The sequence below is a fragment of the Pseudopipra pipra genome, chromosome 6 (genome assembly GCF_036250125.1).
Source record: "Pseudopipra pipra isolate bDixPip1 chromosome 6, bDixPip1.hap1, whole genome shotgun sequence".
Taxonomy (NCBI): Eukaryota; Metazoa; Chordata; class Aves; order Passeriformes; family Pipridae; genus Pseudopipra; species Pseudopipra pipra.
This window is the reverse complement of record NC_087554.1, coordinates 31,469,304-31,491,606: the sequence shown is the minus strand read 5'-3', so window position 1 is coordinate 31,491,606 and position 22,303 is coordinate 31,469,304. Positions and strand designations below refer to the sequence as shown.

The window sequence follows — 22,303 nt, the reverse complement described above, 5'->3', positions numbered from 1 at the left end:
ATGTGTGAAACATGCTGTGACCCATCAGTGCCCTAGGGGATGTCCTGTGCTCCTTCTGACGGAGAGGTAACAACATGTCCAACATGTCTTTCTTTCAAACTAATCTGTATCTTACAACAGAGTATGGCCTTACTGTTCAGCTGTGCTGTGTTCAGCTTCAAAAAAGAAGAGGCCTTGTGCTTCATACAGTTCTACAATGACTTTTAAAGGTGTTAGTAGAAATTCATTTCCTTGCACTTACCTTGCATCTGCAGTTAAGTGCTGGATCATGTTTAAAACAAGATGCTTACCCTGAACAGACTGGTAGTACTAGAGACAATATACTAGTGTTAGCTCTGGGGCGTGTTTGGTTTGCTGATTGCAATCCAATGTCTTCAAGAACAAAGAACACAACCATTTGTGTTCAAGAAATAACTGGACATGGCCCTTAGTGCTATGGACTAGCTGGCAAGGTGGTGACCAGTCAAAGGTTGGACTCAGTGATTTTAGAGGTCTTTTTCAACCTAAATGATTCTGTGATTCTGTCTTTAGGAAAACACCCCTTCAAACTGAGCAGAAGTTTTATTTTGAAATCAACACAACAAGCTTTTAAGACCACCATCTTCTAGCAACTTGAGCCAGACGCCGGGTATTTGAACATTTAAAATTTACACTTGTTTCTAGCACAGACAGTACACTAGTTGGCAGAACCTCTAATTAAAACCGTAGATGTTTTAGGCCAATGGTAGCAATCGTGCAACAAAAATATATAACAGAAGACTGTGGATTTCATCAACAGGTTAGAAAACTGAGTTTCCTTTACTGGCATTTGACTTCAGCTGTGCCAATACTGGCTTTAAGCAACTTGAACATTAATAGCTCAGCAGTAAAGAATATTACATGCATCTCCCACCCTAAGCGACATTTTCCTCCTCTTGTATGAGGAAGGGGAGCAATTTAAGAGGAATCTGATTAGGCAAATCCAGCGCCATCCTGCAAAATATATAGCTATCAAAAGTCATTGTTACTAAGTGAAGAAACAGGCTGACCACAGAAGGCTTGCCTGGATGATAGTAAAGCATCTGACACATTTCTCCTTTTCTGCCTATGCTATAGTCAAGTTCCCAGATTTCTAATCTCCCAGGAGAAATCCACAATCCATTCAACTCAAGACCTGGACACCAAATGAGAAGCCACATAAGTATCTTGTAGGCAACATGTCTTGAATTATATTGTAATTGGACATTCTGTATTCTGGGCCCCCTACTCCATACACAGCAACTGTGCAGGGTTACTCAAAGAGAAGGTCTTCATCCTTCTCCTCTGCTAAGAGATTGGCTGGTTCAATTTCCCCACCAGCAGCCCTCCGCAGCTCCCGTTCTTGATCAGATTTTTCTTTCAATACTTTTTTCTTTTCCTGGATCTTCTTTAGCCTGCGAAGAGAAATCAACTTATCTGTGAAACAAATACATTTTCATAAAACAGGCTGGCAATAAAGATGCCATACAACCTGGATATGATAAAGCTGCCTGGAAAAGTTCTCTGGGAAATAAAAATTCTGTAACAAATGGCAAATTTGGCAAAATGGCAAAAATAAAAGGCTTTTATTGCTAGCTGCTGTAATCGAGAAACTTCATCCAAACTATAAATTATATTTTTGACTCTAAACACTGCTCTGTTTGTCTTTAATGAACTTAATTCCTCTTTCGTTCATTCCAGGTTTGACATTATTTGCTTCAGGTAGCCCAGAACACTGACCTCTGTAGCAGAGGTGTCTTTAAGGCAGAACACCTCAGTGTACTGTATCACATCATTCCCTCTGGAAGAATGATGACAGCTATGTGCAACTTAGTGGTAGGGATTCATTTACAAGTTTCAGACAAATAATTGCAGATGCCCAAGTGCCCAGCTCTGAAAACTCAACATGCAGTAAGAATGAGGTCCTGTTTACTTGTTGCCAGATTTGGTGAATAGTTCTCCTACGTCCCTTCTTAGGAATGGTCTATTTCAGAAAGAGACCAGTCTAGTCTAGATGTTTACCTGTAGAACTCCTCTCGTTCTCGTTCATCCAGTTCTGTGATGATATAAGAAAGAGTACGCTCGATCCTGGGAATAATCACTAGAAACATAAATAAATAAGTTTTTGGACTGCTGTTATATTAGCCAGGAAGTTATATAACAGAGCGCACAGATGTTGTTTGAAGTCAATCTACTAATTATTTTGACAAGGGGAAATTTATGTCTTTCATGGAAGATCATACTATTTTCTGATGGACAAGTACACAGAATTGTTTTCTTTAGTAAGTCCAGGACTAAGCTAGGACTCTGAACATCATAAAATCTCCCACAGCGTGTTCTTTTAAAAATGCAATGGAATCAGTAAGCACTGATCCCTGATTGTTAGTAAGATTTGTTTTTCCCATGGAAGTGGTTAAAAAAAACCCTGCAAGAGGTGGGCTAAATTTGAATTAAAACTATGTTCTTTCATCACATTCTTTCAGAAACTTCTGTTCAGTATAGCACTTTTACTCACAGAATTATCTAGGTTTAAAAAGGCCATCATGAAAACAAATATTCAAATATAACAGTATCACAAGGGAAGAGATAAGACACTAAACATAGCTTTAACACCCAACTGGACAAGCTATGTGTCAGAGTCCCTTTTTGAAAGGAGAAAGCTGTTATCAGCACTACCAGTGTTATTTGGAAGGCTGCAGAGGAAACCTTTTCTAAGTCAAATTCTCAAGAGTGATGATAAGCTGCAGTTAAGGCCTGCATGTTCAAAGGAACCAGTCTATGGAAAACAGTACTGAAAAGGACGGTTTAGAAACACAGACTGAAATAAGTTATTGCGTACACACAAAGATGATTAAATCTAAGCTATCAAAAACTCAGAAGGGAACTTGAAATAATCAAACACTGCAGCAAAAGGAATCACAGCAATATTCTGGTTGAAGTACTACTTAAGAAAGGGCAAGAATTAAATTTACAAACAAGAACAGGAAGGATAAAGAATCCACATCAAAGAAGAATACCAGGGTATTGACATAAGGACTGTTCCATCCAAAATCAAAAAAAAGTCAACAGCTCCTCACTGGGCAACAGTATTACAATTTTAAAGTTTATTAAAGTGATTTAAAGTTAAATCTATTTTGAAATTATTTAAAGTTTATTATGCTAGCTATTGGAACATCTTAACACTTAGAAACATATCTTTTGCCTCTAGTCAACAGACCTGACCAATTAAATCAAAGTCATTAGCAGAGATTCCAGAATGCATTTGTGAAACTTTTGTCCTTTAGGTTCTCAATACGGTTTCCTGATTACTTTTTTATGTTTGCATATTCATTTATCTATGTGTACTCCATTCTACTGGGCTTTTCATTTTTTTCTTTCTTGCAATATGTTTCATTGTAATGCTTTCTAGAAAGAGTTCTTGAACTGCTTAGAAATTCTACTAATAAGCAAGAGGTCAAATGAGTGGCTTCCATGACCCTGATCCTCATTTTGCATGGAGACAGAAAAATGTTATGCATCCCAAATGGAAAATACTCACCATGTTCAATTGCATTCACACGTCTGTTTGTTATTTTAATGGCTTCGTCCAAAGTAATAAAGGATGTCTGATGGAATAGGATTAAATAATTAATACATAACAAGACAAATTCAGCATTTCAATCAATTCTTCACGGAAAACTGAATAGCACTTGAAAGCCAAGTCTGTAATGTAGCTTTACAGACTATGTCCTTGAGAGAAGCAGAATTTTTTTCCACCAATGTCACTAGCACACTTCACATCAGCAGTTACCCACTCTCCAAAGAAAGTTTCTTCCTAGTATTAAGGATAAGGCCTTCTTTGAAGTGGTAATTGTTTTATGGCTGAAAAAGGTTTGCAATTTTGTACAGCACCGAGACTAGAGTATGCTACAATTACTGAGACATGTTACTTTCTTTTCAGAAAAGTGAGAAATCAATGATGCCCTTCTTTTTTTTCTTCCCACCAACCTGTAAGGAGGCCAGTTCCACAAGCAGCTCCACAGCTTTGGCATAGTTCCTCTTCAGCTTAGCTAACTGTTCTCCACCTCTGGCCAAGCCAGTCAGCTCATAGCCTGAAAAAAAATAACTTTGGTTACTATTGCTACTATAGTATTTTTTTACTAGATAAAATTTAATACTTTACAGCGATACAAACAGCTCAGCAAGTGAGAAGCTAAAGCCTTTGCCCATTAACAGATTATCTCTATAGTGGTTTATGTTACTACAGATCATTGTTGTGCATGTCCACAGTAAGACTTAGCAGTCTCAAAATCTGGTACCTAAAGACAAGTCTTCTCATCTGAAAAAGTCACTGATTTAGAGAAGTAAAATTCACTGCAGTCCTTAATAATCCTTCCACGTCACAGGAACAGGGCAAAGCAGCAAAGGAAGGAAGTAAAGCCATGCCTATGATGTAAACTGACTTACTACCATCAAGACATGACAAGTATTTTTGTATTAGCATGGAATTGTGTAAATATGTGCAAGACAAAAAACCACTTGGTTTGTACTTACTGTCCCCTCCTTCCTGGTAATGCTCAAAAACTGGCAAGGTTACACCTGACAGGAGTGAACAAAAATGTAAGAGACATAAAGGGCTACAGATTTGTTAAGTACCAATCACTTTTACACCCATTTGCTTCCAATTATGTAAGATTATTTTTCAAAATCTTCCTATATGGCTTGGAACGATTGGGTCATGCTGGTGCTCACATATAACACAGAACTTCTGAATTGTGTTCAGATCACAGAGATCTAGACCCTGAAAAATTCAGGGAAGTATTCCAGTTTGTTCAGTTTTATTATCTTTCTGTTTGGTAATGTATTCTCTTTACTTAAGGAATATTTTAAGCATTCAGTCATCTTTTTTGTTTTCTTCATAGACAATTACTGATATTTAACTGCCTGAAATTTATTTAATTTTGGTACTTAATTTCCCAATCTATTTTTCAGTAAAGCTCTATGGAACTTATACTTTGTCCAAAAATCTAGAAATTGGACACATTCATTTACACACATTCATTTAATTTTATGAGGCAAATAACTAATTATAAAAATCATACACTGTATGTGAAAAAAACCCTAACCAATTACAAGTGTTCCTACTGTTAGATAAATAAGAGAAAAAAAGATGAGGAGACAGCATTTGGATACATTCCTGCATACTTCCAAGTGTCCTTCCACAATTCCCTTGAGTCAAAACACTCATGGCCTGGAAAAGTCACCTGCTACATTGTCTTTCTTAGCTCTGATCTTGACTTGTGCTTTGTTCACATTTTGGATCACAGTGGTACTGTAAGGAAGAGAACATACAGGAAAGCTGAAGTAGTTCATTAAGTCATCATTATATACAAGATGAAGCAGTTACCAAATAGCTGTAAAGACCTGGAAATTGTTGTCAGCTCAGTTCTCTATGCAATTCATTGTACAGACTTTGAAGCTAACACAGAAGCTTTGAAAGAAATAGGTTTCCAGCAGTGTCTGGAAATGTAAAAGACACAGAGTCTGTGAATGTAACTTTAAAAATATCTTAGACCAAGTATATAAAGCATAGCTAAAACTAGCCAGTTATCTGGCAAATTATTTTAATAACATCGAGTCTAATCAACCCGTGAGACCTTTTTCTCAATAAAAGTCAAGAAACTTCAAGGCTTTAATGCAGACCAAGGCCACAACACTTTGTTCATTTTAGTTTGTATGTATTTGTTCTTTCAGAACATCAGTCAGTATGTTTACCCACTGACTAGGACATAAATAAACTTGAGCTTGTACAACAATTCATCTTGAAAAATTCTGAAGTATCTCAAGGTCTTCCAAGAATACGTCACTGGCTAACTCTTCTGCCTAAGTCCAGTTTACTTTACAGGGTGGAATCTGACTACTGTTTACAGCTAAACACTGTGACTAGTTAGGACAGGAAACAGAACAGCACCACATCCAAATGAAAGGCCAAAAAGACTTTTCTTCAGCAGCACACAGATTACTCCTGTGTCTGATCACTCAGTTCTCCATCAGTTGGTAGTACCATCAGCTGAATCATTAACACTTCTCCAACTTTATTTCACAAGGTCTAAGCACCCTTGAATGAATTACACAAACACCCTGGACAGAACTGTAATCTATTTAAATACAATTAAAAATATCCTACTAGAGGAAAAAGATTTGTTTCCCCTCTGGCATACAGCCCTCATGAACCCTAGTGAGACAAGAGGTCAATGAGACAGGAGATTAGAACAACTGGTAAAATCACTGTGTGACTTTCTGGGAGAACACAGATTACACCTGTCCTTCAAATTCACAAGCAAAACCAAATTAACAAATACCACAATACTCTGCTATAAATTCTCACTTCCCTGCATATTTGATTCCAAGCTGCAGAATTCAACACCTTCTCAAATCAAAGACTTTTAGGTAAATTCAGTTAGTCTTTCCACTTTGTTTAGCTTCCAATGGAGTCTATGTTTTCATCATGCAACTTATCTCTCTCCTGCAGTGATGTCTCCCACCTTTAGCTAAGGGAATTCAGTTCATCCTGTCCTACCTTGTCCACTGTCTTTTTTTTCTTTTTAAAGTGCATTTAAGAACTTTACTTTTTCCAAAAGAGAAAATAATAATTTGTCAATCGCTCTTTCCCATGGGTATGACATCTACAAGCTCAGCAACCCTCACCTGAAGTCTCCTGCTGTAAACTTTGCCTCAGCAAGTGAAAAGGCAGCTTCTCTCATCACCTCACCCATCAGCATCTTAGTCTGTTTAAAAAAATTAAAAAAAAAAAAAAAAGGCAGCAAATACAAGGCATATCATTACTCCTTTTCCAGGATAAATAACTAACAGCATAACGAGAAGAAAACTGAAAGAAATTGAAGAGAGTGAGAAAGTTCTATGTAGATAGCTTACTTTAAACTGCAAATTGTAATTCCCAGGTGACTGGCAAATACTTCAGCTATTTCACTGATCCAGCAAAAGATTTGCCTGTCTTCATAAGCATAAGATTCTATTACATGGGGGTTAAATCACAACAGTAAAGTGGCTCATTAGGAAAACACTCTTTCTTCACATTGTATGGAATACTATGAGAAAGGTGAAGCTGTTTTTCAACATACAGATGTATGCAGCTTTGTGAAGCTGCACTCTCCTCCTACTCCATTTTTTCCCAATTTTTTACAGATTTGTAGTCCTTGTAGTTAAAAAACATGCTATTGAGAAACAACTGCCTTTGTGTGTTAGACAATCTGTAGGAAACAATGATACAGAGTGCTGAGAACTTGTCTACAGCATGGCAACAAAGCACTACTGCTAACCATGGATATTGTAGCAGTTGCAGCCAAAACAGTACAGCTAAAACCCACCTGGCATGGTGGAACACAAGACATATTAGGCTCGACTGTGTATCTTAGATTTGTCATCCATGTTGCAGAGGAAGAAGCAGGGCTCTGTTTCCTCATAAAGGAACAAGTTCAATCTGGACAAAACTTCTGCTTGCTAGTGTACCTAGTCATGCAGGAAACATTACACATCTGCAGTGTACTCTTAAGCTGGATAAAGCAACAAAAATGGGGCTACAGAACATGTTAAAACCACTCCTAAACTATTTGGCAGCATCAGAGCAAAGTCCCTGTAATGTAGAAGAGATGATAAGGAACTTGGAACACAAACCAAAGCAGAACCTAAGACTGTCTGGAAAGAGGTGAAGAATATTAAGTCTTCCAAAGTTTCTATATCACTGCAGCCAAAAACCCCATAATTCTGCTCATGTGTCCTCAGTAGTCTCGCTTATAAAAAACAGGTTATCCACAAAGTTGTTCTATGTTCCAGCCTACCTAATGAAGTCAGCAGAACAGGAATGCAAAACTGAAAGGACAGATTTCAAATAAAGCAAGCCAAACAAAGGAAAATTCTAATTTACCTACCTCAATAATTTTCTTGAGGATCTGCCTGAATCGAAGTGTCAAAGCATCAGATTTTTTTTTTAAGAGGTTACGACCTGTTTGGGCTCCTTTTAAACGAGCCTTCATGATGGTCTGAGCCCTGTTAAACAGAGGAATAAATAAAAACGTTCTGCATCATCTGAAGGGATTAGGAAAAAATTTATGCAAAGTTTTCTGATGTGGATGTGACTGAAATTATGAAGCAATCAAGAAACATCATTGCAGCAGAGCAGGTTGGCCACTTCAGGATAGGGTTTCACGTTCTCGTTTAAAGTCAAGGGAATTTATTATATTTATCTCCATCATCAATGAGAACTACAAGGTTATTATCTGTAAAGTCAAAGATCATGGAAAATTGATGAGACATTTTTCAGCGCTTCCATAATAGGTAATAAGAGTTTTCATTTTTCTTGATGTCTTACAAGTACCAGAAATCAAACTACCCCAAAAGCCCACTGTTAGTGTGACACTGGTATTGCTTTTAAGCTCTTTTACCACTATGTCACCTTCTCAAAATCAGACAACACAGCAAATTCTTCATGTGACCATAACTGTTGATGCTGTGTTCTGATTTTATAGAGCAAGACGATACAGCAGTTGTACATTCTGGTTTGAAGAAAGTCAGAAAGTACCATAATTCCTTATCTTCATATGCTGCATAGGAGATTTACAAGCTATTTGAGACAATCAAAGGCAGCAACAATTGAAGAGGTATATTAGTGAGTTATCTGTAGTTTTGCATATCCTTTCTATCAATAGCACTCTTGAAGGTTCCTTGTATGAAATTATGCACTGAAGAAGGATCCAAACCTTGCTTCCCTCTCTGCTGTAGAGTATCTTTTACTCTGAAGAATCTTTTTGATTTAAGTTAACTAGAATAGCAGGAGTTATACTACAAAAAGGACAAGCTGTGCTAACTTAAGCTACCACTGTGCAGCCACTGTGCACAAAGGACAACACTCAAGTTCTTACTTCCACTCTGACCTTGGAAAAAGTAAGTGTAACTAAGATTCTAGCTACACGTTACTGTCCACATCTACTGGCATGTGATGAGAATAGCTCTATTACCATCTACCAAATACTTATAACTGAAAACCACAAACACTTTATGAATGTTTATGATTAAAAACAATCAGAGTAAAAAGGCAACTTTACTTTTCCAACCAGCAGGTGTCTTGAACTAACCTTGAACTAACTTGTTCCTTCTGTTCACCACCTGCCAGAGACTGGCCGACCTTCTAGTCTGAGTAAGATTTCACCGGCTCTGAGAGTGCACTAAACAACATCTTGTTTACTCTCAAAGAGACTGAGCAGTTTCTGAACTGATGATATCCAGCACAGAAGAGGCTCACATCAGCAAGCCACTTCATAAAGATTAAAAAAATTAAAAAAAAAAACCAAAACCAACATAAACAACAAAAAAAGCAAACCTTGTGAAATTCTCTTCTGTCAGTTAACAAAATTAATTGTTGCAAACACAGGCCATCTTTATTTTACCATTCTAACTTACATTCCTCTGGAAACACCAGCCACATTATTGGTCTATTACCTCCTTTGAAGCAATGCTTGTAAATATTAAGCCTTTCTACATGAACACTCTCCTGTCACAGTGGCAAATCAGCCCACAAAACCAGATACCTTTTAAAAGCAACTGAAGTGCCCCCTCTTGGACGAGTAAACTGAATGAAAAGAGTGCTACCAAAGAGCAGGAGTGAGACCAGATGATTTAAGTGTATGCAATAATTCATTTCTGTGTATGTAACACTTTATTCCTGAACTAAGTTTCAAAACAGAACCTTTACCATGTAATGTATTAATCTTTCCATATAAACTGTCCTGAGCTCACACACGGGGGAATAGTTATTATTCTATATTTGAGGTTTTCTGTCCTGCAAGGCATGTTTTTATAAAGATTACATGCAGGCATCAACTCACTTTTTATGCAAGATTTGACACAGCCTTTCATGTTAAAGCAAAGTCTTTCTGTCCTGGAGGGTTCTAAAAAGAAACTGAACAGCATTATTAAAACAGCAATTTTGTTCAACTGTGTTTGTTCCAATGTTGGCAGCTTTGTAAGCCTTGTCAGGAGACATATGATCTAATGACAAATAGTCTGCTGTCAGGATCTGGAAAATTACCTGACTGTCCACTACACTTTGAGCATTTTACTTCCTTCTTTTTTAACGCTTTATGGCCAACCTCTCGCACAGCAGTATCGTCTGTTGCAAAGTTAAGGGAAGCTATGGCTCGATTTGTCCATTTTCCCTTTACCCACACATTTTACAAAATGTTCTTTGTTAAGTCAGGTTTACGTAATGGCATGATTTTAAATACCACACCCGGCATGTTTGTGCCGGACCCCTCCACGGCCCTCTGAGGGTTGACAGAGCTGATGTGGAGCCTAAAAACAGAACCTGAAGGAGAGAACTAAGGGCGGCCTCCGAGTGCTCGGTCACGGCACCGCGGGGGAAGCGGGCACACAACGGGTGGAACGACGGCCAGCGCCGAGAAGCCCTGAGAGCCCCGCGAGCCGCCCCGGGCCCCGGCGCTGCCCCAGGCCCGGCCCCGCGCCCCCGCCGCCTCCCTCTCGGCGCTATCCCGGCCCGTCCCGGCGGACACTCACATCCGCGAAGGGAAGATTTCGATGCGGTCCTTGCCCGACATGACGGCGGCGGAGCCCGGTCCGGCTGTCACGGCTGTCGCCGCTGGGGCCGCTCCGGCGTCGCCGCCGCCGTCACGTGACGCGACCCCGCCCCCGCGCGCAGGGCAGCAAACCCGGATGCCTGCGCGGTCCCGCGCGCGCCGCCGGCCGTCACGTGTCCCCCGGGAACGACGAGGAGGGGAAGCGATTGGCTGAGTCCCCCGCTCCGCCCACCGCGCGGGGGCGCTCGACGGCGCTCGGCCCGTTCCGGCTCTGCGCCGTGGCCCCGGCGGCGGCGCTTGCGCAGTGGTGCGGCGGGGTGCGGGCGCACGCGGCGACAGGAGCGGGGCCAGCGCGGGACCCCCCGGGCCGCAGTCACAGGTACCGCCCGCGGGCACCGCACACGGGCACCGCCCGCGCCGCACCGCGGCACCGCCCGGGCGGGGACGGGCCGGGACCCGCGCAGTTCAGAGCCCGGCGGGACGGGACCGGCACCGCGCCCGCCAGCCCTGCAGCCGGCGGGGCCGCGTGTCCCTCGCCTCCCGCCCGCGCCGTGCCGGCGATGGGCATTGCCGGCCCCCTCTCCGGTGCGGCGGCCGTGGGGCAGCGCCCGAGTCGGCGGCGCTGGGCAGGGCTGGCTCCGTTCCCGCAGGGGTGGCTCGGCCGCCAGGGCCGAAGCCTCGGCCGAGGCGTGTCCAGTTTCGAGGAAAGATGATTTCCGGCTCCGGCGCGGTGGGCGCAGTGCTGTTCCTGGGAATCTTCCACAGAAGGCCAGAATAAAAACCTTGTGACTGTGGAGAGAGGAGTAACTGTGACTGTGGAGAGTGCTGTGTGTGCAGGGCGGTGTTTATCTGCTCTCGTTGTGGCCTGGGGTTGTTCTTTGCAGCGCAGCTTCCTTATGCATCCTCTAAGTACCTGTAGGATTGAGCAGAGCTGCACTGAGGGGACTAGAGAAGAGAACTGGAAAGTTTTTATTTGTACCATTAGAGTTCCATATTCAACTTCCCATTACATAAAGTTATACAAAACCTTTAGAGGAATGTTTTTATAATCCTTTACCAGTCTGTATTTCACTTTTCTGAAAGTTAAGAATGGAAATAAGAGTGGACAGTGTTCTGAATTTTGTGGCCATGTGTATGTAGCATATGGCTTTACCATCCTACTCTGTTTTTAAACTTTTGTATAGCTAGAAAACATTGGTACTGCTGTAAAGATCAGGACTAAAACTTCAAAATGGTGACTACAACAAACCTTCTAAAGGAGTGATGCATTTGACTCTGCATCTTAGGCTTCTACTGCTGTAGAAAATTTTCTGTGTGAAACTTCAAGGCAGAGACAAAAGAAATTGAACTAACCTCATTAGAAGTTTAAAAGCATGTGGATTCATCATCAGAAAAGTGAAGCAGTTTAAGCATTTCTTCTTACCACTACTTGGTTATGAAGTGTTGTTTCTGCACTGTTTTTTTGAATGTATAATAAAGGAATCCGGTTTTTTTCATGTAGTTTTGGCAGTTTTTTTCTTCCCTCCTGACTTGCAGTCTGTTGGTGGGGTGCTTTTTTTTTGTTTTTTAGTACTTCATTCAGGCTAGGCTAGTTCTGTTCTGATTAATGCCTTTGTTTTCTTTGCTGACAGTTGGCCTCTGGAGCAGGTCTTACAGGATTATCCCAAACATCTTATGCTGAGTGTAGAAAGTCATCCTCTGGAGTCTGCTCCTCCTCAGTACTACAGAAACTTCCCTCTGCCTCTTATTTTCTTAGCCTCACATGCTGTCTTATTATGTGCACACAAAAACCTTCATGAGCACTGCAGGCTTCTTCTCTCCCATGTCCTCCTGCTCTTACAAGCCAATTGAAAATATTACACAACCTTGTGAATTTAGATGAGTGTAAGTGCCACCTTTCCACCACTTGAAGCCTCTCCAGTGTGCTGTGTTTAGGTAGTACAACAGTTGAAGTGGATAATGAGGTCTGGGTAGCAAGCTTTTTCTACTTTAGTGCAAAAAATTTGGCATCTTAGCAAATGATCGTGGTAATACTACTTAAAATACTAGTTAATTTATTATGTAATTTCTATTAAAACCTGAGCACAAGCCTTATCCTAATTTGCAGTCTTTTGTGTTGGTGTTGTTCTCTGTCCTCCCCTGTCCTTGCTGATTTGTTGCCATGTTTGTAGGAGAAGGCAGTGATGTGCTGTGAAATAAAATCTTTGGGATTTGTGCTTGAATTCCAGAATGCCGGGACTAAGCTGTAGATTCTACCAACATAAATTTCCAGAGGTGGAAGATGTAGTGATGGTCAACGTCCGCTCCATTGCTGAAATGGGCGCCTACGTCAGCCTGCTGGAATACAACAACATTGAAGGCATGATCCTCCTCAGTGAGCTGTCCAGGAGACGGATTCGTTCCATTAACAAACTCATCCGCATCGGGAGGAATGAATGTGTTGTGGTCATCAGGGTTGACAAAGAGAAAGGTATTTGGGGATATTGTGGGTATATCAAGATTGAATTCATAGAGAGAAATGCAGATAAACCAAGCGGTTTAGGTATTTGTGGGTTTTATCAGGGCTACTTATTTTTAGGGCACTTAAGCAAAATAGACCATCACTGTGCCATCTGATACCTACGATCCTTCTTCTGATCCTCTATGTTCTTTGGGAATTGGCTTAATGAAAGTGATTCATGTCAGTAAAGATTTGTTCAAGTGGGTCCTCACCAGCTCAGTAAATGAACCAAAGTGAAGAGGAATTTTCTTTTGATATCTTCAAGTCTTAACCAAAGAGAAGGATCATATGCTGTATAGATAAAAATCTACATTTTTAAGCATTTAGTGTTCGCAGTCTGTCCTGTTCGTTAACAAGTCTCAAACCTTGTCAATAAAATAGATGACAAGTATGTAATTATTGTGCCACATTACCTCTGTAGGGTGCAAGCTGATATTGTACAAGCAGCTTTGTCTCTTCCTATCTTTCAAATGTTTGAATCTTTGATAAAACTTTTAAATATATTTTCTATTTAGAAGATGTTGGATTTTGATAATACTGTTCCATGCAATCTCTAAAATCTATATCCAGGTATAAAGAAATAATAAAGACTGAGCACATCTCCTAGAAGTGTTACTGTTGGTGTGATGTTTCTCAAGTAATAGGCTTTTCTAGAATACTTCTGAAACTGCAGTTAACTCTGAAATTCAGTATTAAATGACAGGATAAGGAAAAGCAGAGAAGAAAGAAAGACAAACATAAGCTTATTTCAGATAGATCTGAAGTGAAATAAGTTTCCGAGCATCTCTAATGAAAGAATACTTCCTTTTACAAGTTAATTTTATTCTCATACTAACAGAGAAACACATCTGGAACTCACCTAGTGGTCTTTTATTGAATACATGGAGGAACCTATAATTTGTGAGAAATAAGTGAAGGCCCTTTCAAATTTAGAAGAGGTGGTACAAAAGAATTTTTTACATGGGCATTTCTCCCAAAAGGGTATCCAAGAAATTAGAGTCCGAATTTCAGTCCAAGCCTATTTTATTAGGAAACCGTTCAGAGCTAAACAGGTGGAGTGCCAGCCTTGACTGAAATTGCATTGAACACTGCAAAAATATGCATTAAACTTGCTTCTTTGTATGCTGCTATGTTTTTTTCCCCAAACTGTGTACAGCAATATACAAATGGATCACAAATTGCTGAGATATTATGAAAATTAGTTCAAAATCTGCAGAGAAAACATTTAAGGCAGTAATTTAAAGAAACACCATACAAAGTATTTGCTATTTTAAGTATTTGCAGTTGAAAGAAAAAATTTATATCCTAATTTGGATCACAATTAGTTCAAATCCATTGAGATTTGGTCTTGTTACTTTCTGTAGCAACATATAGGGATAGTGTAGGCAAGGGGCAAATCCTGAGCCAGAGTGTTTATGAGTTTCTCTTGAAGCAGTCAGACTTAATTTGCACTATGGCTGACACTTTCAAAATCATCTTCCTCAATAGGTTATATTGACTTGTCCAAAAGAAGAGTATCTCCAGAGGAGGCAATCAAATGTGAAGACAAATTCACAAAATCAAAGACTGTAAGTTGCGTGTCTGTATTCAGGCACTGTGTATTTCCAGCTTCTTTCTTGAATGACCAAAATGCACAGACATAAGATAATATGAAAATAAAGTGTTGTTCTTGTCTATTAGGCATACTCTAATTTTCATTTATGCATGCAAGGATATATAAGCAGTTCATCTGTCCATGAGTTCTTTGGTAAACTGCTTCTTAATTAATGAATAGATCAAGAAAGGTGTCAGTTGAAAATTTATGATGTAAAGGGGTATATTTAAGTGATTTTATTTAAACCCAGAAGTATAGGCTGGTTTAGCACACTGTGGCAACTATTTATTGAAAAGGCACACACATAGCTTCAGTCTCCCATCCTTACTGCTGTATGGTCTTAGCACTTCTGAGCAGAAATTTTTGTCTGTTTTCAGTATTCGTTTTGGTTTTTGTAACACTCCTGTGTTCCAGGTTTACAGCATCCTTCGCCATGTTGCTGAAGTCTTGGAGTACACTAAGGATGAGCAGCTTGAGAGTCTGTTCCAGAGAACTGCCTGGGTATTTGATGACAAGTACAAAAGACCGGGATATGGTGCTTATGATGCATTCAAGCATGCAGTCTCGTAAGGACACCTTTTATACTTCTAGGGGCTTATTTCAAATTGCAGAGAAGTGTTTCCTGAAATAGAACTATCATCACATTCTTTTGGGTTGTTTTGTTTGGGTTCTTTTCCCAGAGTCAGTATTGAGAATATACTGATCAAGTAAATCTAGTAAATTTTTTTATCAGTCTTCCAGTTGCTTATTGTAGGTTTCTCTGTCTTATTGATTTTTTTCAAATTCCTGATTTTTATTGCTACAGATGAGTCTGTGACAGTTCTAACAGGAAAAAGCACTGATTTTGGTTTGTCTGTCAGAATTTGTCTGTCCCAAGCAGATTTTATCAGAAATATCTAGCTCTGTGTCTGAAGATATTTCTGTTCAGGGCTGATTGTCACTCTTCCACTGCCTGTGCAGTGGAACAATTTCTTTTTTAAATGCAACGAACTGGCTTGTTACTTCTCTACACTTCCAAACTTAAAGAATGGGATCATGAACTTAGAAATGGAAATTTTAACAGAAGGAGATGAAAATTGTGATGCTAAGGAAATATATACTGAGATAGATTGCTTTTATATTTTTAATAGTCTGATATTGTAATTTTCTTTCAGAATTAAAGTATTTGGTTTCCCTCTAAAGAATCTGTTGTGAAATTGCCAATCCAAAACTAGATTTCTCAATAAACATTTTTAGTTTTATGCCACATGAATTGGAGTTGAACGCTAGATGGCAGTAATAAAAGTTTCAGAAATTGTGTTGACTTTTAGGAAGTAGGAGGGCACTTGATGGTATTTTTAAATAGCTTAAAACCATCTCTGTGTTTTGGAGGAAGAGACAGCTTGTGTCCTCGTTTAGACTGTGTTTTGTTTCATATAATAATAATTTTCTGATGAGAACAAATTAATTGGTAAAGGGCAAATCTGGATACAGTGCTGTAAAAGGAATTCCAGATAACTCTTACCTGATAAGTACTTAGTTAAACACCTGTATACCAGAAGAAAAATAACCACCCTATAGTTACACTGGCTGTTTTAGGTTTTCTTGTACTCAGAAAAATTCCTGAGCACAGGCCTTTTGTTGCCCATTTGCTATTCAGTTTGGAGCACAAACTTCTGAAGCTGTCTGTTCTCAAAACATCTTTCCATCAATAATGCCTTAAGATTTCTGACAATGGACTGCAATTTTTATTTGTTCATGTTGTGCTCCTACATAAACATATAACAACAGAGCAGAAAAATGTGGATATTGGTGCCTTCTTATTCTTGCTGAAGTGCTGCATGAGGTTTAGCGTTCCCTCTAAGAATTTGACTTACTGTTCCTTTCATAAAGATTAGTGTTTTGGGGTTCTAGACAGCAAAAATTGGAAAGTATATTTACCTTATGATTAGTAAAAAATTAAACACTGGGGACCTATTTGGTGAAAGCCTACCAAGAGCTTATGAAAGTAACTTGAAGATTTAACAGGATCGTTTGTAAATAAAGCAGAATTTGTATGTCACATAAATCACTTCTGCCATACAGGTTCATATTTTGATGTGTTAAACCTGTCATATTTTTTGATTCTGTTTGCTTGTTTGGCCCTTCTACTATCTCTATTGAGTATACAAAAACATGAAAGATGATGATGTATTAGCAGCAGAGACCAATCTCCATTACTGCATCTGGGTTTTGGGCTGTTTTGTTTCATGTTTGCCTGCTGGTAATATTGTAGGTGGTCTGGAATTTTTTTCAGAAAACTGCCACTCTTATCTCTGCAGAACAGCAACGGTTTTTGTGAGGAGTTTTTTGGTTATGTTCTCAGTTTCAGATATATTTGGGATAAGTTTAATACAGCAATAGAAAATTGACACCACTTCTTCAAACAAGAACTGCTAATTTATACTGGTGAACAGGAGTTTGCTTTTGTGATCTCCGAATTTTAAACTATTAGCTTGCAGTTTAAAGATCCGTTACTCTTTCTTTAGCCAAGAATGTAGCCAGCAGATAAGTATCTGTCTGATCCAGTTACTGTTAAAAAGGAGTACAGAATAACATGGAATGAGTATGGGTTACTTTGTAGAATGACAAAAATCTTGTGTTTGAAACATTAAAATAATTCAAACCCCCAAATTTATCATGGATTCGCTTTCATGTGATATGGGTTTATCTTCATATTGGAGGAAACTTAAGTATCAATAGATACTTGTCTCATTCCATGTATCATATACAAATGGAGGTGGACAAATGTCATTCCTTTGCTTTTAAAAAACTTAAAAATCATTCAGATGATTCCTTCCAGGAACAGATTGAATAAGGTACTTATCTGCTTTGTTTGCCGATAGAAAATATTTTGAAAATAGGTGTATTTATTTTCTTCCAGTGTTTCAATGAGCTCTTTAGAAACTTCCCTGTTTTGTTTGCGTAGCAGATATCTAGGATTATTTGCAAGAATATAGAAATAGTCCCTGAAGTTAATGTTGTGTTATATTCCACTCCAGTATAACTTCTGTAACATTGCTTTGCTTGGCTTAGAGACCCTGCAATCCTGGATAGCCTGGATCTGACAGAGGAAGAGAGACGTGTATTGATTGACAATATTAACAGACGTCTGACACCACAAGCAGTCAAAATTCGAGCTGGTGAGTTCTTCCCAGATGCTCATTGAACACATCTTGATACTTAGTGTATCTTGTCGCAAACTATAAATCCAGTTAAAACTAGTGGTTTGTAATGCTGATATTTGAGTGGAACTGTTCAGAATTAAGACACCTTAATCAAGGATTGCTTTCAAAATGTCTCTGTGGGTTCTACCCCAAAGTACAAGGTGATTTGGCTTTTATTTTTCCTCCAGAACTGTGGATTCCTTGGGACACAAAGTGGTAGTCATGACATATTGCATTGGCACACAATGAACTTAAATATTTTATAGTTATTGTTGCATCTACAATATTCTTTTTCGTTATTCAGAGTTTTAAATTAATTGATTCCCTGACAGGATGATTGATCTCTGTCAGCACAGCTACAGCATATATTTTAGCCACTTGTCCATGGACATATGAAAATGGTATTTCTAGCTGGTTGATTGCAAATCATTCAGCAGAATGTATCAGCTCAAGCCTAGCACACCTCTGATGTATTCGCAAAGCGTATGAGCTAATTGTGTCTCTTAATAATTCAGTATGGGCAGAAAAAGCACAGGACTGCATTACTTAGGAAGACATACTTCAAAACTGTAAATCTGGCTGAACAGCCACTTGCTGTTAAACAGATAGTCAGTGTATCAGAGTCATATTTTTACCCAGATTGTGAAATCGCCTCTGCTCTGCAAGGATATATTGAAGAGCATTAACACTTGTTGATTACTGTGGAGAGAAAAGATAAGCCTTATCCACATGACACTGAAGTCAAGAAGAGAGTACAAAAAGTAAGGTCATGAAAAATTCCCTATTACTTTAGGCTGCCAGGACTTAACATAGGCTTCAAAAATGTAAGTAGGATTTGACTGCCCTGAAGAATGAAATTGCTAACATGAATAGCACTTCATTAGTTTTGAAAATAAAGTTACTTGATGAGCATGTGTTCTTACTTCCTTTGTGGTACCTATTTTGTTCTGATGGTCTAAGTCACTGTTCATTTTGTCATCAAGACAAGTGTAGAAATTTGCCATTGGCTTCTGTTCTCATCCTAAGGCTGATTGGAATGCACCTCTATGAACTTGTTTCTTATAGCTGAGAATTAGCAGGTTGCTGTGAGTCACTTGGAACTGAGACCAACTTCTTTGTAGCTTAGTCTTGTACCACTGCTACATAGGTAAAGAAATCTTTGTCTTTACACTGATCATGGTATTACAGATACAAATTTCCAAACATCTACAAAAAGCTGTAGCCAGTTATCATTGTAACTGTATGTTAATATAACTTACCTTTTAAAAAGAAATTTTAATGCTCCTCGAGTGATGCCTCTCTGCCTCTGTTGTAATTGCTGAGAGAATTCCATAAACTTGTGCATGTGTTCGTTTTCAAGTTTCACTTTTCTTGATCTTTCATTTCTCTGGTATTTATTACTTTTATATCTTCATCTCTCCATGTGAAATAAATTCCTGTTGAATTTATTGGATGAGAAGTGACTGAATGTGGGTGTATAATTTTGTATACTGGCTTTTCAAAGCACAACATAAAATGTTATATATCTGAAGAATTTATGAACACCTTTACCTCAACTTACGAATCAAGGAAGTGAAATACCTTCCTCAGATTTGGGAGCTACTGAGGCTCACATTGTGGATAAACACTGGTTGCTAAAAAGATTTAAAGTTAAAAAGCTTTAAAGATTTTACAATTTTTGGTAACCTTAAAGTTTCATTATTTGTATTTCTCTGTCCTAGATATTGAGGTGGCCTGTTATGGTTATGAAGGCATAGATGCAGTAAAAGAAGCTTTGAGAGCAGGCTTGAACTGTTCCACGGAGAATATGCCCATTAAAGTAAGTGCCAGTCTTAATAATGGAATCAAAAGCAAACTTTTCTGATGCCCTCAGGTACCAGTAGCATGCAATTGCTTGTCTCAATCACCTAAGTGAGCGTGGGGAGCCATGTGCCTGCTTTCCAGTTCTTCTCTAGCAGGTCTGTAACACACTTCCTTTCAGCTATCTGCTGACAGTTGTTCCTATAACTGTGCAGTGGCTTTCAAAGTTCCAGAAACTATTTATTCTGTTCAATTTGTTGAAGTCTAGTATTGGCACACTACACACCTCCTATTCCTTTTATGCAGCCTTAAGCAGGGAGCAATGCATTTTATTTTCAGGTATAAGATTGTATAAGAAAAGGAAAGTTTGCTCCACTTATGTTTGACTGTTGATAGAATGGCTACTGTAGCCAGGCCTGTTTTTTCTTCCCCAACAATTTGAGGATATTAAGTGTATTACTGAATAAGTGTTTTTAAAAAAACTTGAAAGTACTCCCTTCTTTGAAAATTCTTACAGTAGTTTCTTGTAACAAAAGAAAAAAATTACTTATTCAGTCGTCATAAGAAATAGTACGTGTTGTAACACCTTTAATTGTATTATCTAAATAGACATATCAACATATCATTTTTGGCTTTGTTACTGAGTTTGCTTTTTCCCCCCAATCCCTACAACATGATAGATTAATCTGATAGCCCCTCCTCGTTATGTGATGACTACTACAACACTGGAGAGAACTGAAGGACTGTCTGTTCTGAATCAAGCCATGGCTGTAATTAAAGAAAAAATTGAGGAGAAGAGAGGAGTCTTTAATGTGCAGATGGAGGTGAGAACAAATTACATTCTAAAATACAATTTTTTTCCTTGCAATATTTCTAAAGTAGAGCAAGATCAGTAACTCTACAAGAAATTGTAGCGAAAAGGTATTAAAGAAAAAAACAAACCTGAACTTCCATGTTCTTTAAATAAACAAATGGCCAAAAATTCTAACTGTCTGAGTTTTGTTGTATGACTTGGTGATATATTTTATCTCTTGCTTTTTATGTGGAATCAGAGTCTACAAATACATGTGATGTTTCTTTGACTGTTTACCACGTGTTTTGGTTTGGTTTTTTTCAGCCTAAGGTGGTTACTGACACAGATGAGACTGAGCTTGCAAGGCAGTTGGAAAGATTGGAGAGGGAAAATGCTGAAGTGGATGGGGATGATGATGCCGAGGAAATGGAAGCCAAAACTGAAGACTAAATGTTCTGGAATACTTAGAAGAGAGACCACATGAAAAATTAGAAACCCCATTGCAAACACTCTGGACTAAATGTTTTACAGTATTGAAAACTTCAAATGCAAATACTTGAAGTGTTTTACTGTTTTAAAAAGACCAAAATGTAAAAGGCTCTTCTAAATATCCTTTGATGCAAAAACTTACACAAATAGAATCCTTTGAAAGGAAGGTTCCTAGTCACAGATCTGTCCAGAAGGAGTTTGCAATCCCATGCTTAACACTTACATACATAAAAATTCCTAATTGGTGATTACAGCTCAGTGCATCTGTTAATGATCTGTCATGGGAGCAGCAAAAACAAGCAAGCTGAACAGTTCTATTCAAAATGTATTTCAGCAAATATTCAATAAATTTCTGGGCTATGTAACTCCAAGGTTTTGGCAATTTTTCTCCTCTTTTGTCACATGGCCTAGAGTGGTATGAATATAAAACCTGGAACAGTATAATCAATGAGTGACTCCCTTTTAACATGGAAAGGTCTTTTTGCTTTAAATCAAGCCAAGAATGAGTGGAACAAAATGTTTGTCTTGCAAGTTTGTTGATGCAGACTTGTTTAAATGAGCATTTCCTTTGTTCATCATCTGCATTTATGGACTGAGAACTTGAAAAGTTTGAAAATAGCTTGTTACCATTCCAATAAACATAGCTACTAAATGAAAAGTTACATAAAGTTGCACTTTGATCCTATAGCTGAATATAGCAGGAACTTTAATGAACTTACTGATACTTCAAAATGGGCAGCACTGTCTTGTGACCTCACTGCTGCATGACCTTCAGTTCTACCTACGCTAAATCCCAATTATACTGGACTGAGCTGTTCACTCTAGAAACAACCTGTTTATCTTCTCTGAAGAAGAGAAACAAGATATGCTTTCTAAATTGGAATTAAAAAAAAAATTAAATCCTGTTTTCCTTGTCAGTGGTAATTGAGGTGGAAGTGTTGGGCTTGTTTAAGTAACCTTTCCAAATTGCTAAATTTTTAAACGTGTTCGTATATTTTTTTTTAATTGTCATGTTGCATATTACCCATCTCCTTTTTTTCTTAATATTTTGTGCTGCTAGAGGAAAATGCATGAAAAATTAGGCTTTGAGCCTTAAATAGGAATTTTTAATACTGCCACAGTGCAAACAATATAATTGCTCTGTAGTGTTGGTAACAAAAGGCATTCCCAAAGGACGTATATACTGCAATCCATGCTGGGGTGTCAGGGAAGTTCACGTGTACCCAACTCTTAACAGTAATGCAAAGCCAAGAAGGTCAAATAACTTTCAGTCTTTGCAGAATGTGAGAAAATACTTGAATGTGCCATCACAGAATGAAGTAACAAATAGTTTTTAATGGTTATTTTCTCAAATTG

General features: G+C 38.6%; 2 protein-coding genes across 2 annotated transcripts; one reads left to right on the top strand and one right to left on the bottom strand.

The window, feature by feature from the left end:
• Positions 1 to 542: 542 nt before the first annotated feature.
• On the bottom strand, positions 543 to 10,716 carry ATP6V1D (ATPase H+ transporting V1 subunit D). Its single transcript, XM_064658372.1, has 9 exons — positions 10,567 to 10,716; positions 7,926 to 8,043; positions 6,685 to 6,764; positions 5,241 to 5,308; positions 4,531 to 4,575; positions 3,985 to 4,088; positions 3,536 to 3,602; positions 2,020 to 2,098; positions 543 to 1,412 (listed from the first exon to the last, which is right to left on the bottom strand). Exons 1-9 carry the CDS (start codon positions 10,605 to 10,607, stop codon positions 1,271 to 1,273), a joined length of 744 nt encoding a protein of 247 aa, XP_064514442.1. The 5' UTR covers positions 10,608 to 10,716; the 3' UTR covers positions 543 to 1,270.
• Positions 10,717 to 10,854: 138 nt separating this feature from the next.
• EIF2S1 (eukaryotic translation initiation factor 2 subunit alpha) lies at positions 10,855 to 21,318 on the top strand. The gene is made up of 8 exons (XM_064658371.1): positions 10,855 to 10,965; positions 12,815 to 13,056; positions 14,575 to 14,654; positions 15,095 to 15,246; positions 17,735 to 17,841; positions 19,587 to 19,684; positions 20,346 to 20,489; positions 20,783 to 21,318. Exons 2-8 carry the CDS (start codon positions 12,816 to 12,818, stop codon positions 20,906 to 20,908), a joined length of 948 nt encoding a protein of 315 aa, XP_064514441.1. The 5' UTR covers positions 10,855 to 10,965; position 12,815; the 3' UTR covers positions 20,909 to 21,318.
• The last annotated feature ends 985 nt before the right edge of the window (positions 21,319 to 22,303 follow it).

Excerpts from the sequence above, each read along its gene's own strand:
- ATP6V1D (XM_064658372.1), bottom strand. The coding sequence starts at position 10,607 with ATGTCGGGCAAGGACCGCATCGAAATCTTCCCTTCGCGGAT. Across the intron at positions 5,309-6,684 it reads TTTACAGCAGGAGACTTCAG|TACCACTGTGATCCAAAATG; the intron begins GTGAGGGTTGCT and ends TCTTCCTTACAG. Across the intron at positions 4,576-5,240 it reads TAAGAAAGACAATGTAGCAG|GTGTAACCTTGCCAGTTTTT; the intron begins GTGACTTTTCCA and ends CACTCCTGTCAG.
- EIF2S1 (XM_064658371.1), top strand. The coding sequence starts at position 12,816 with ATGCCGGGACTAAGCTGTAGATTCTACCAACATAAATTTCCAGAGGTG. Across the intron at positions 14,655-15,094 it reads AATTCACAAAATCAAAGACT|GTTTACAGCATCCTTCGCCA; the intron begins GTAAGTTGCGTG and ends CCTGTGTTCCAG. Across the intron at positions 20,490-20,782 it reads TCTTTAATGTGCAGATGGAG|CCTAAGGTGGTTACTGACAC; the intron begins GTGAGAACAAAT and ends GGTTTTTTTCAG.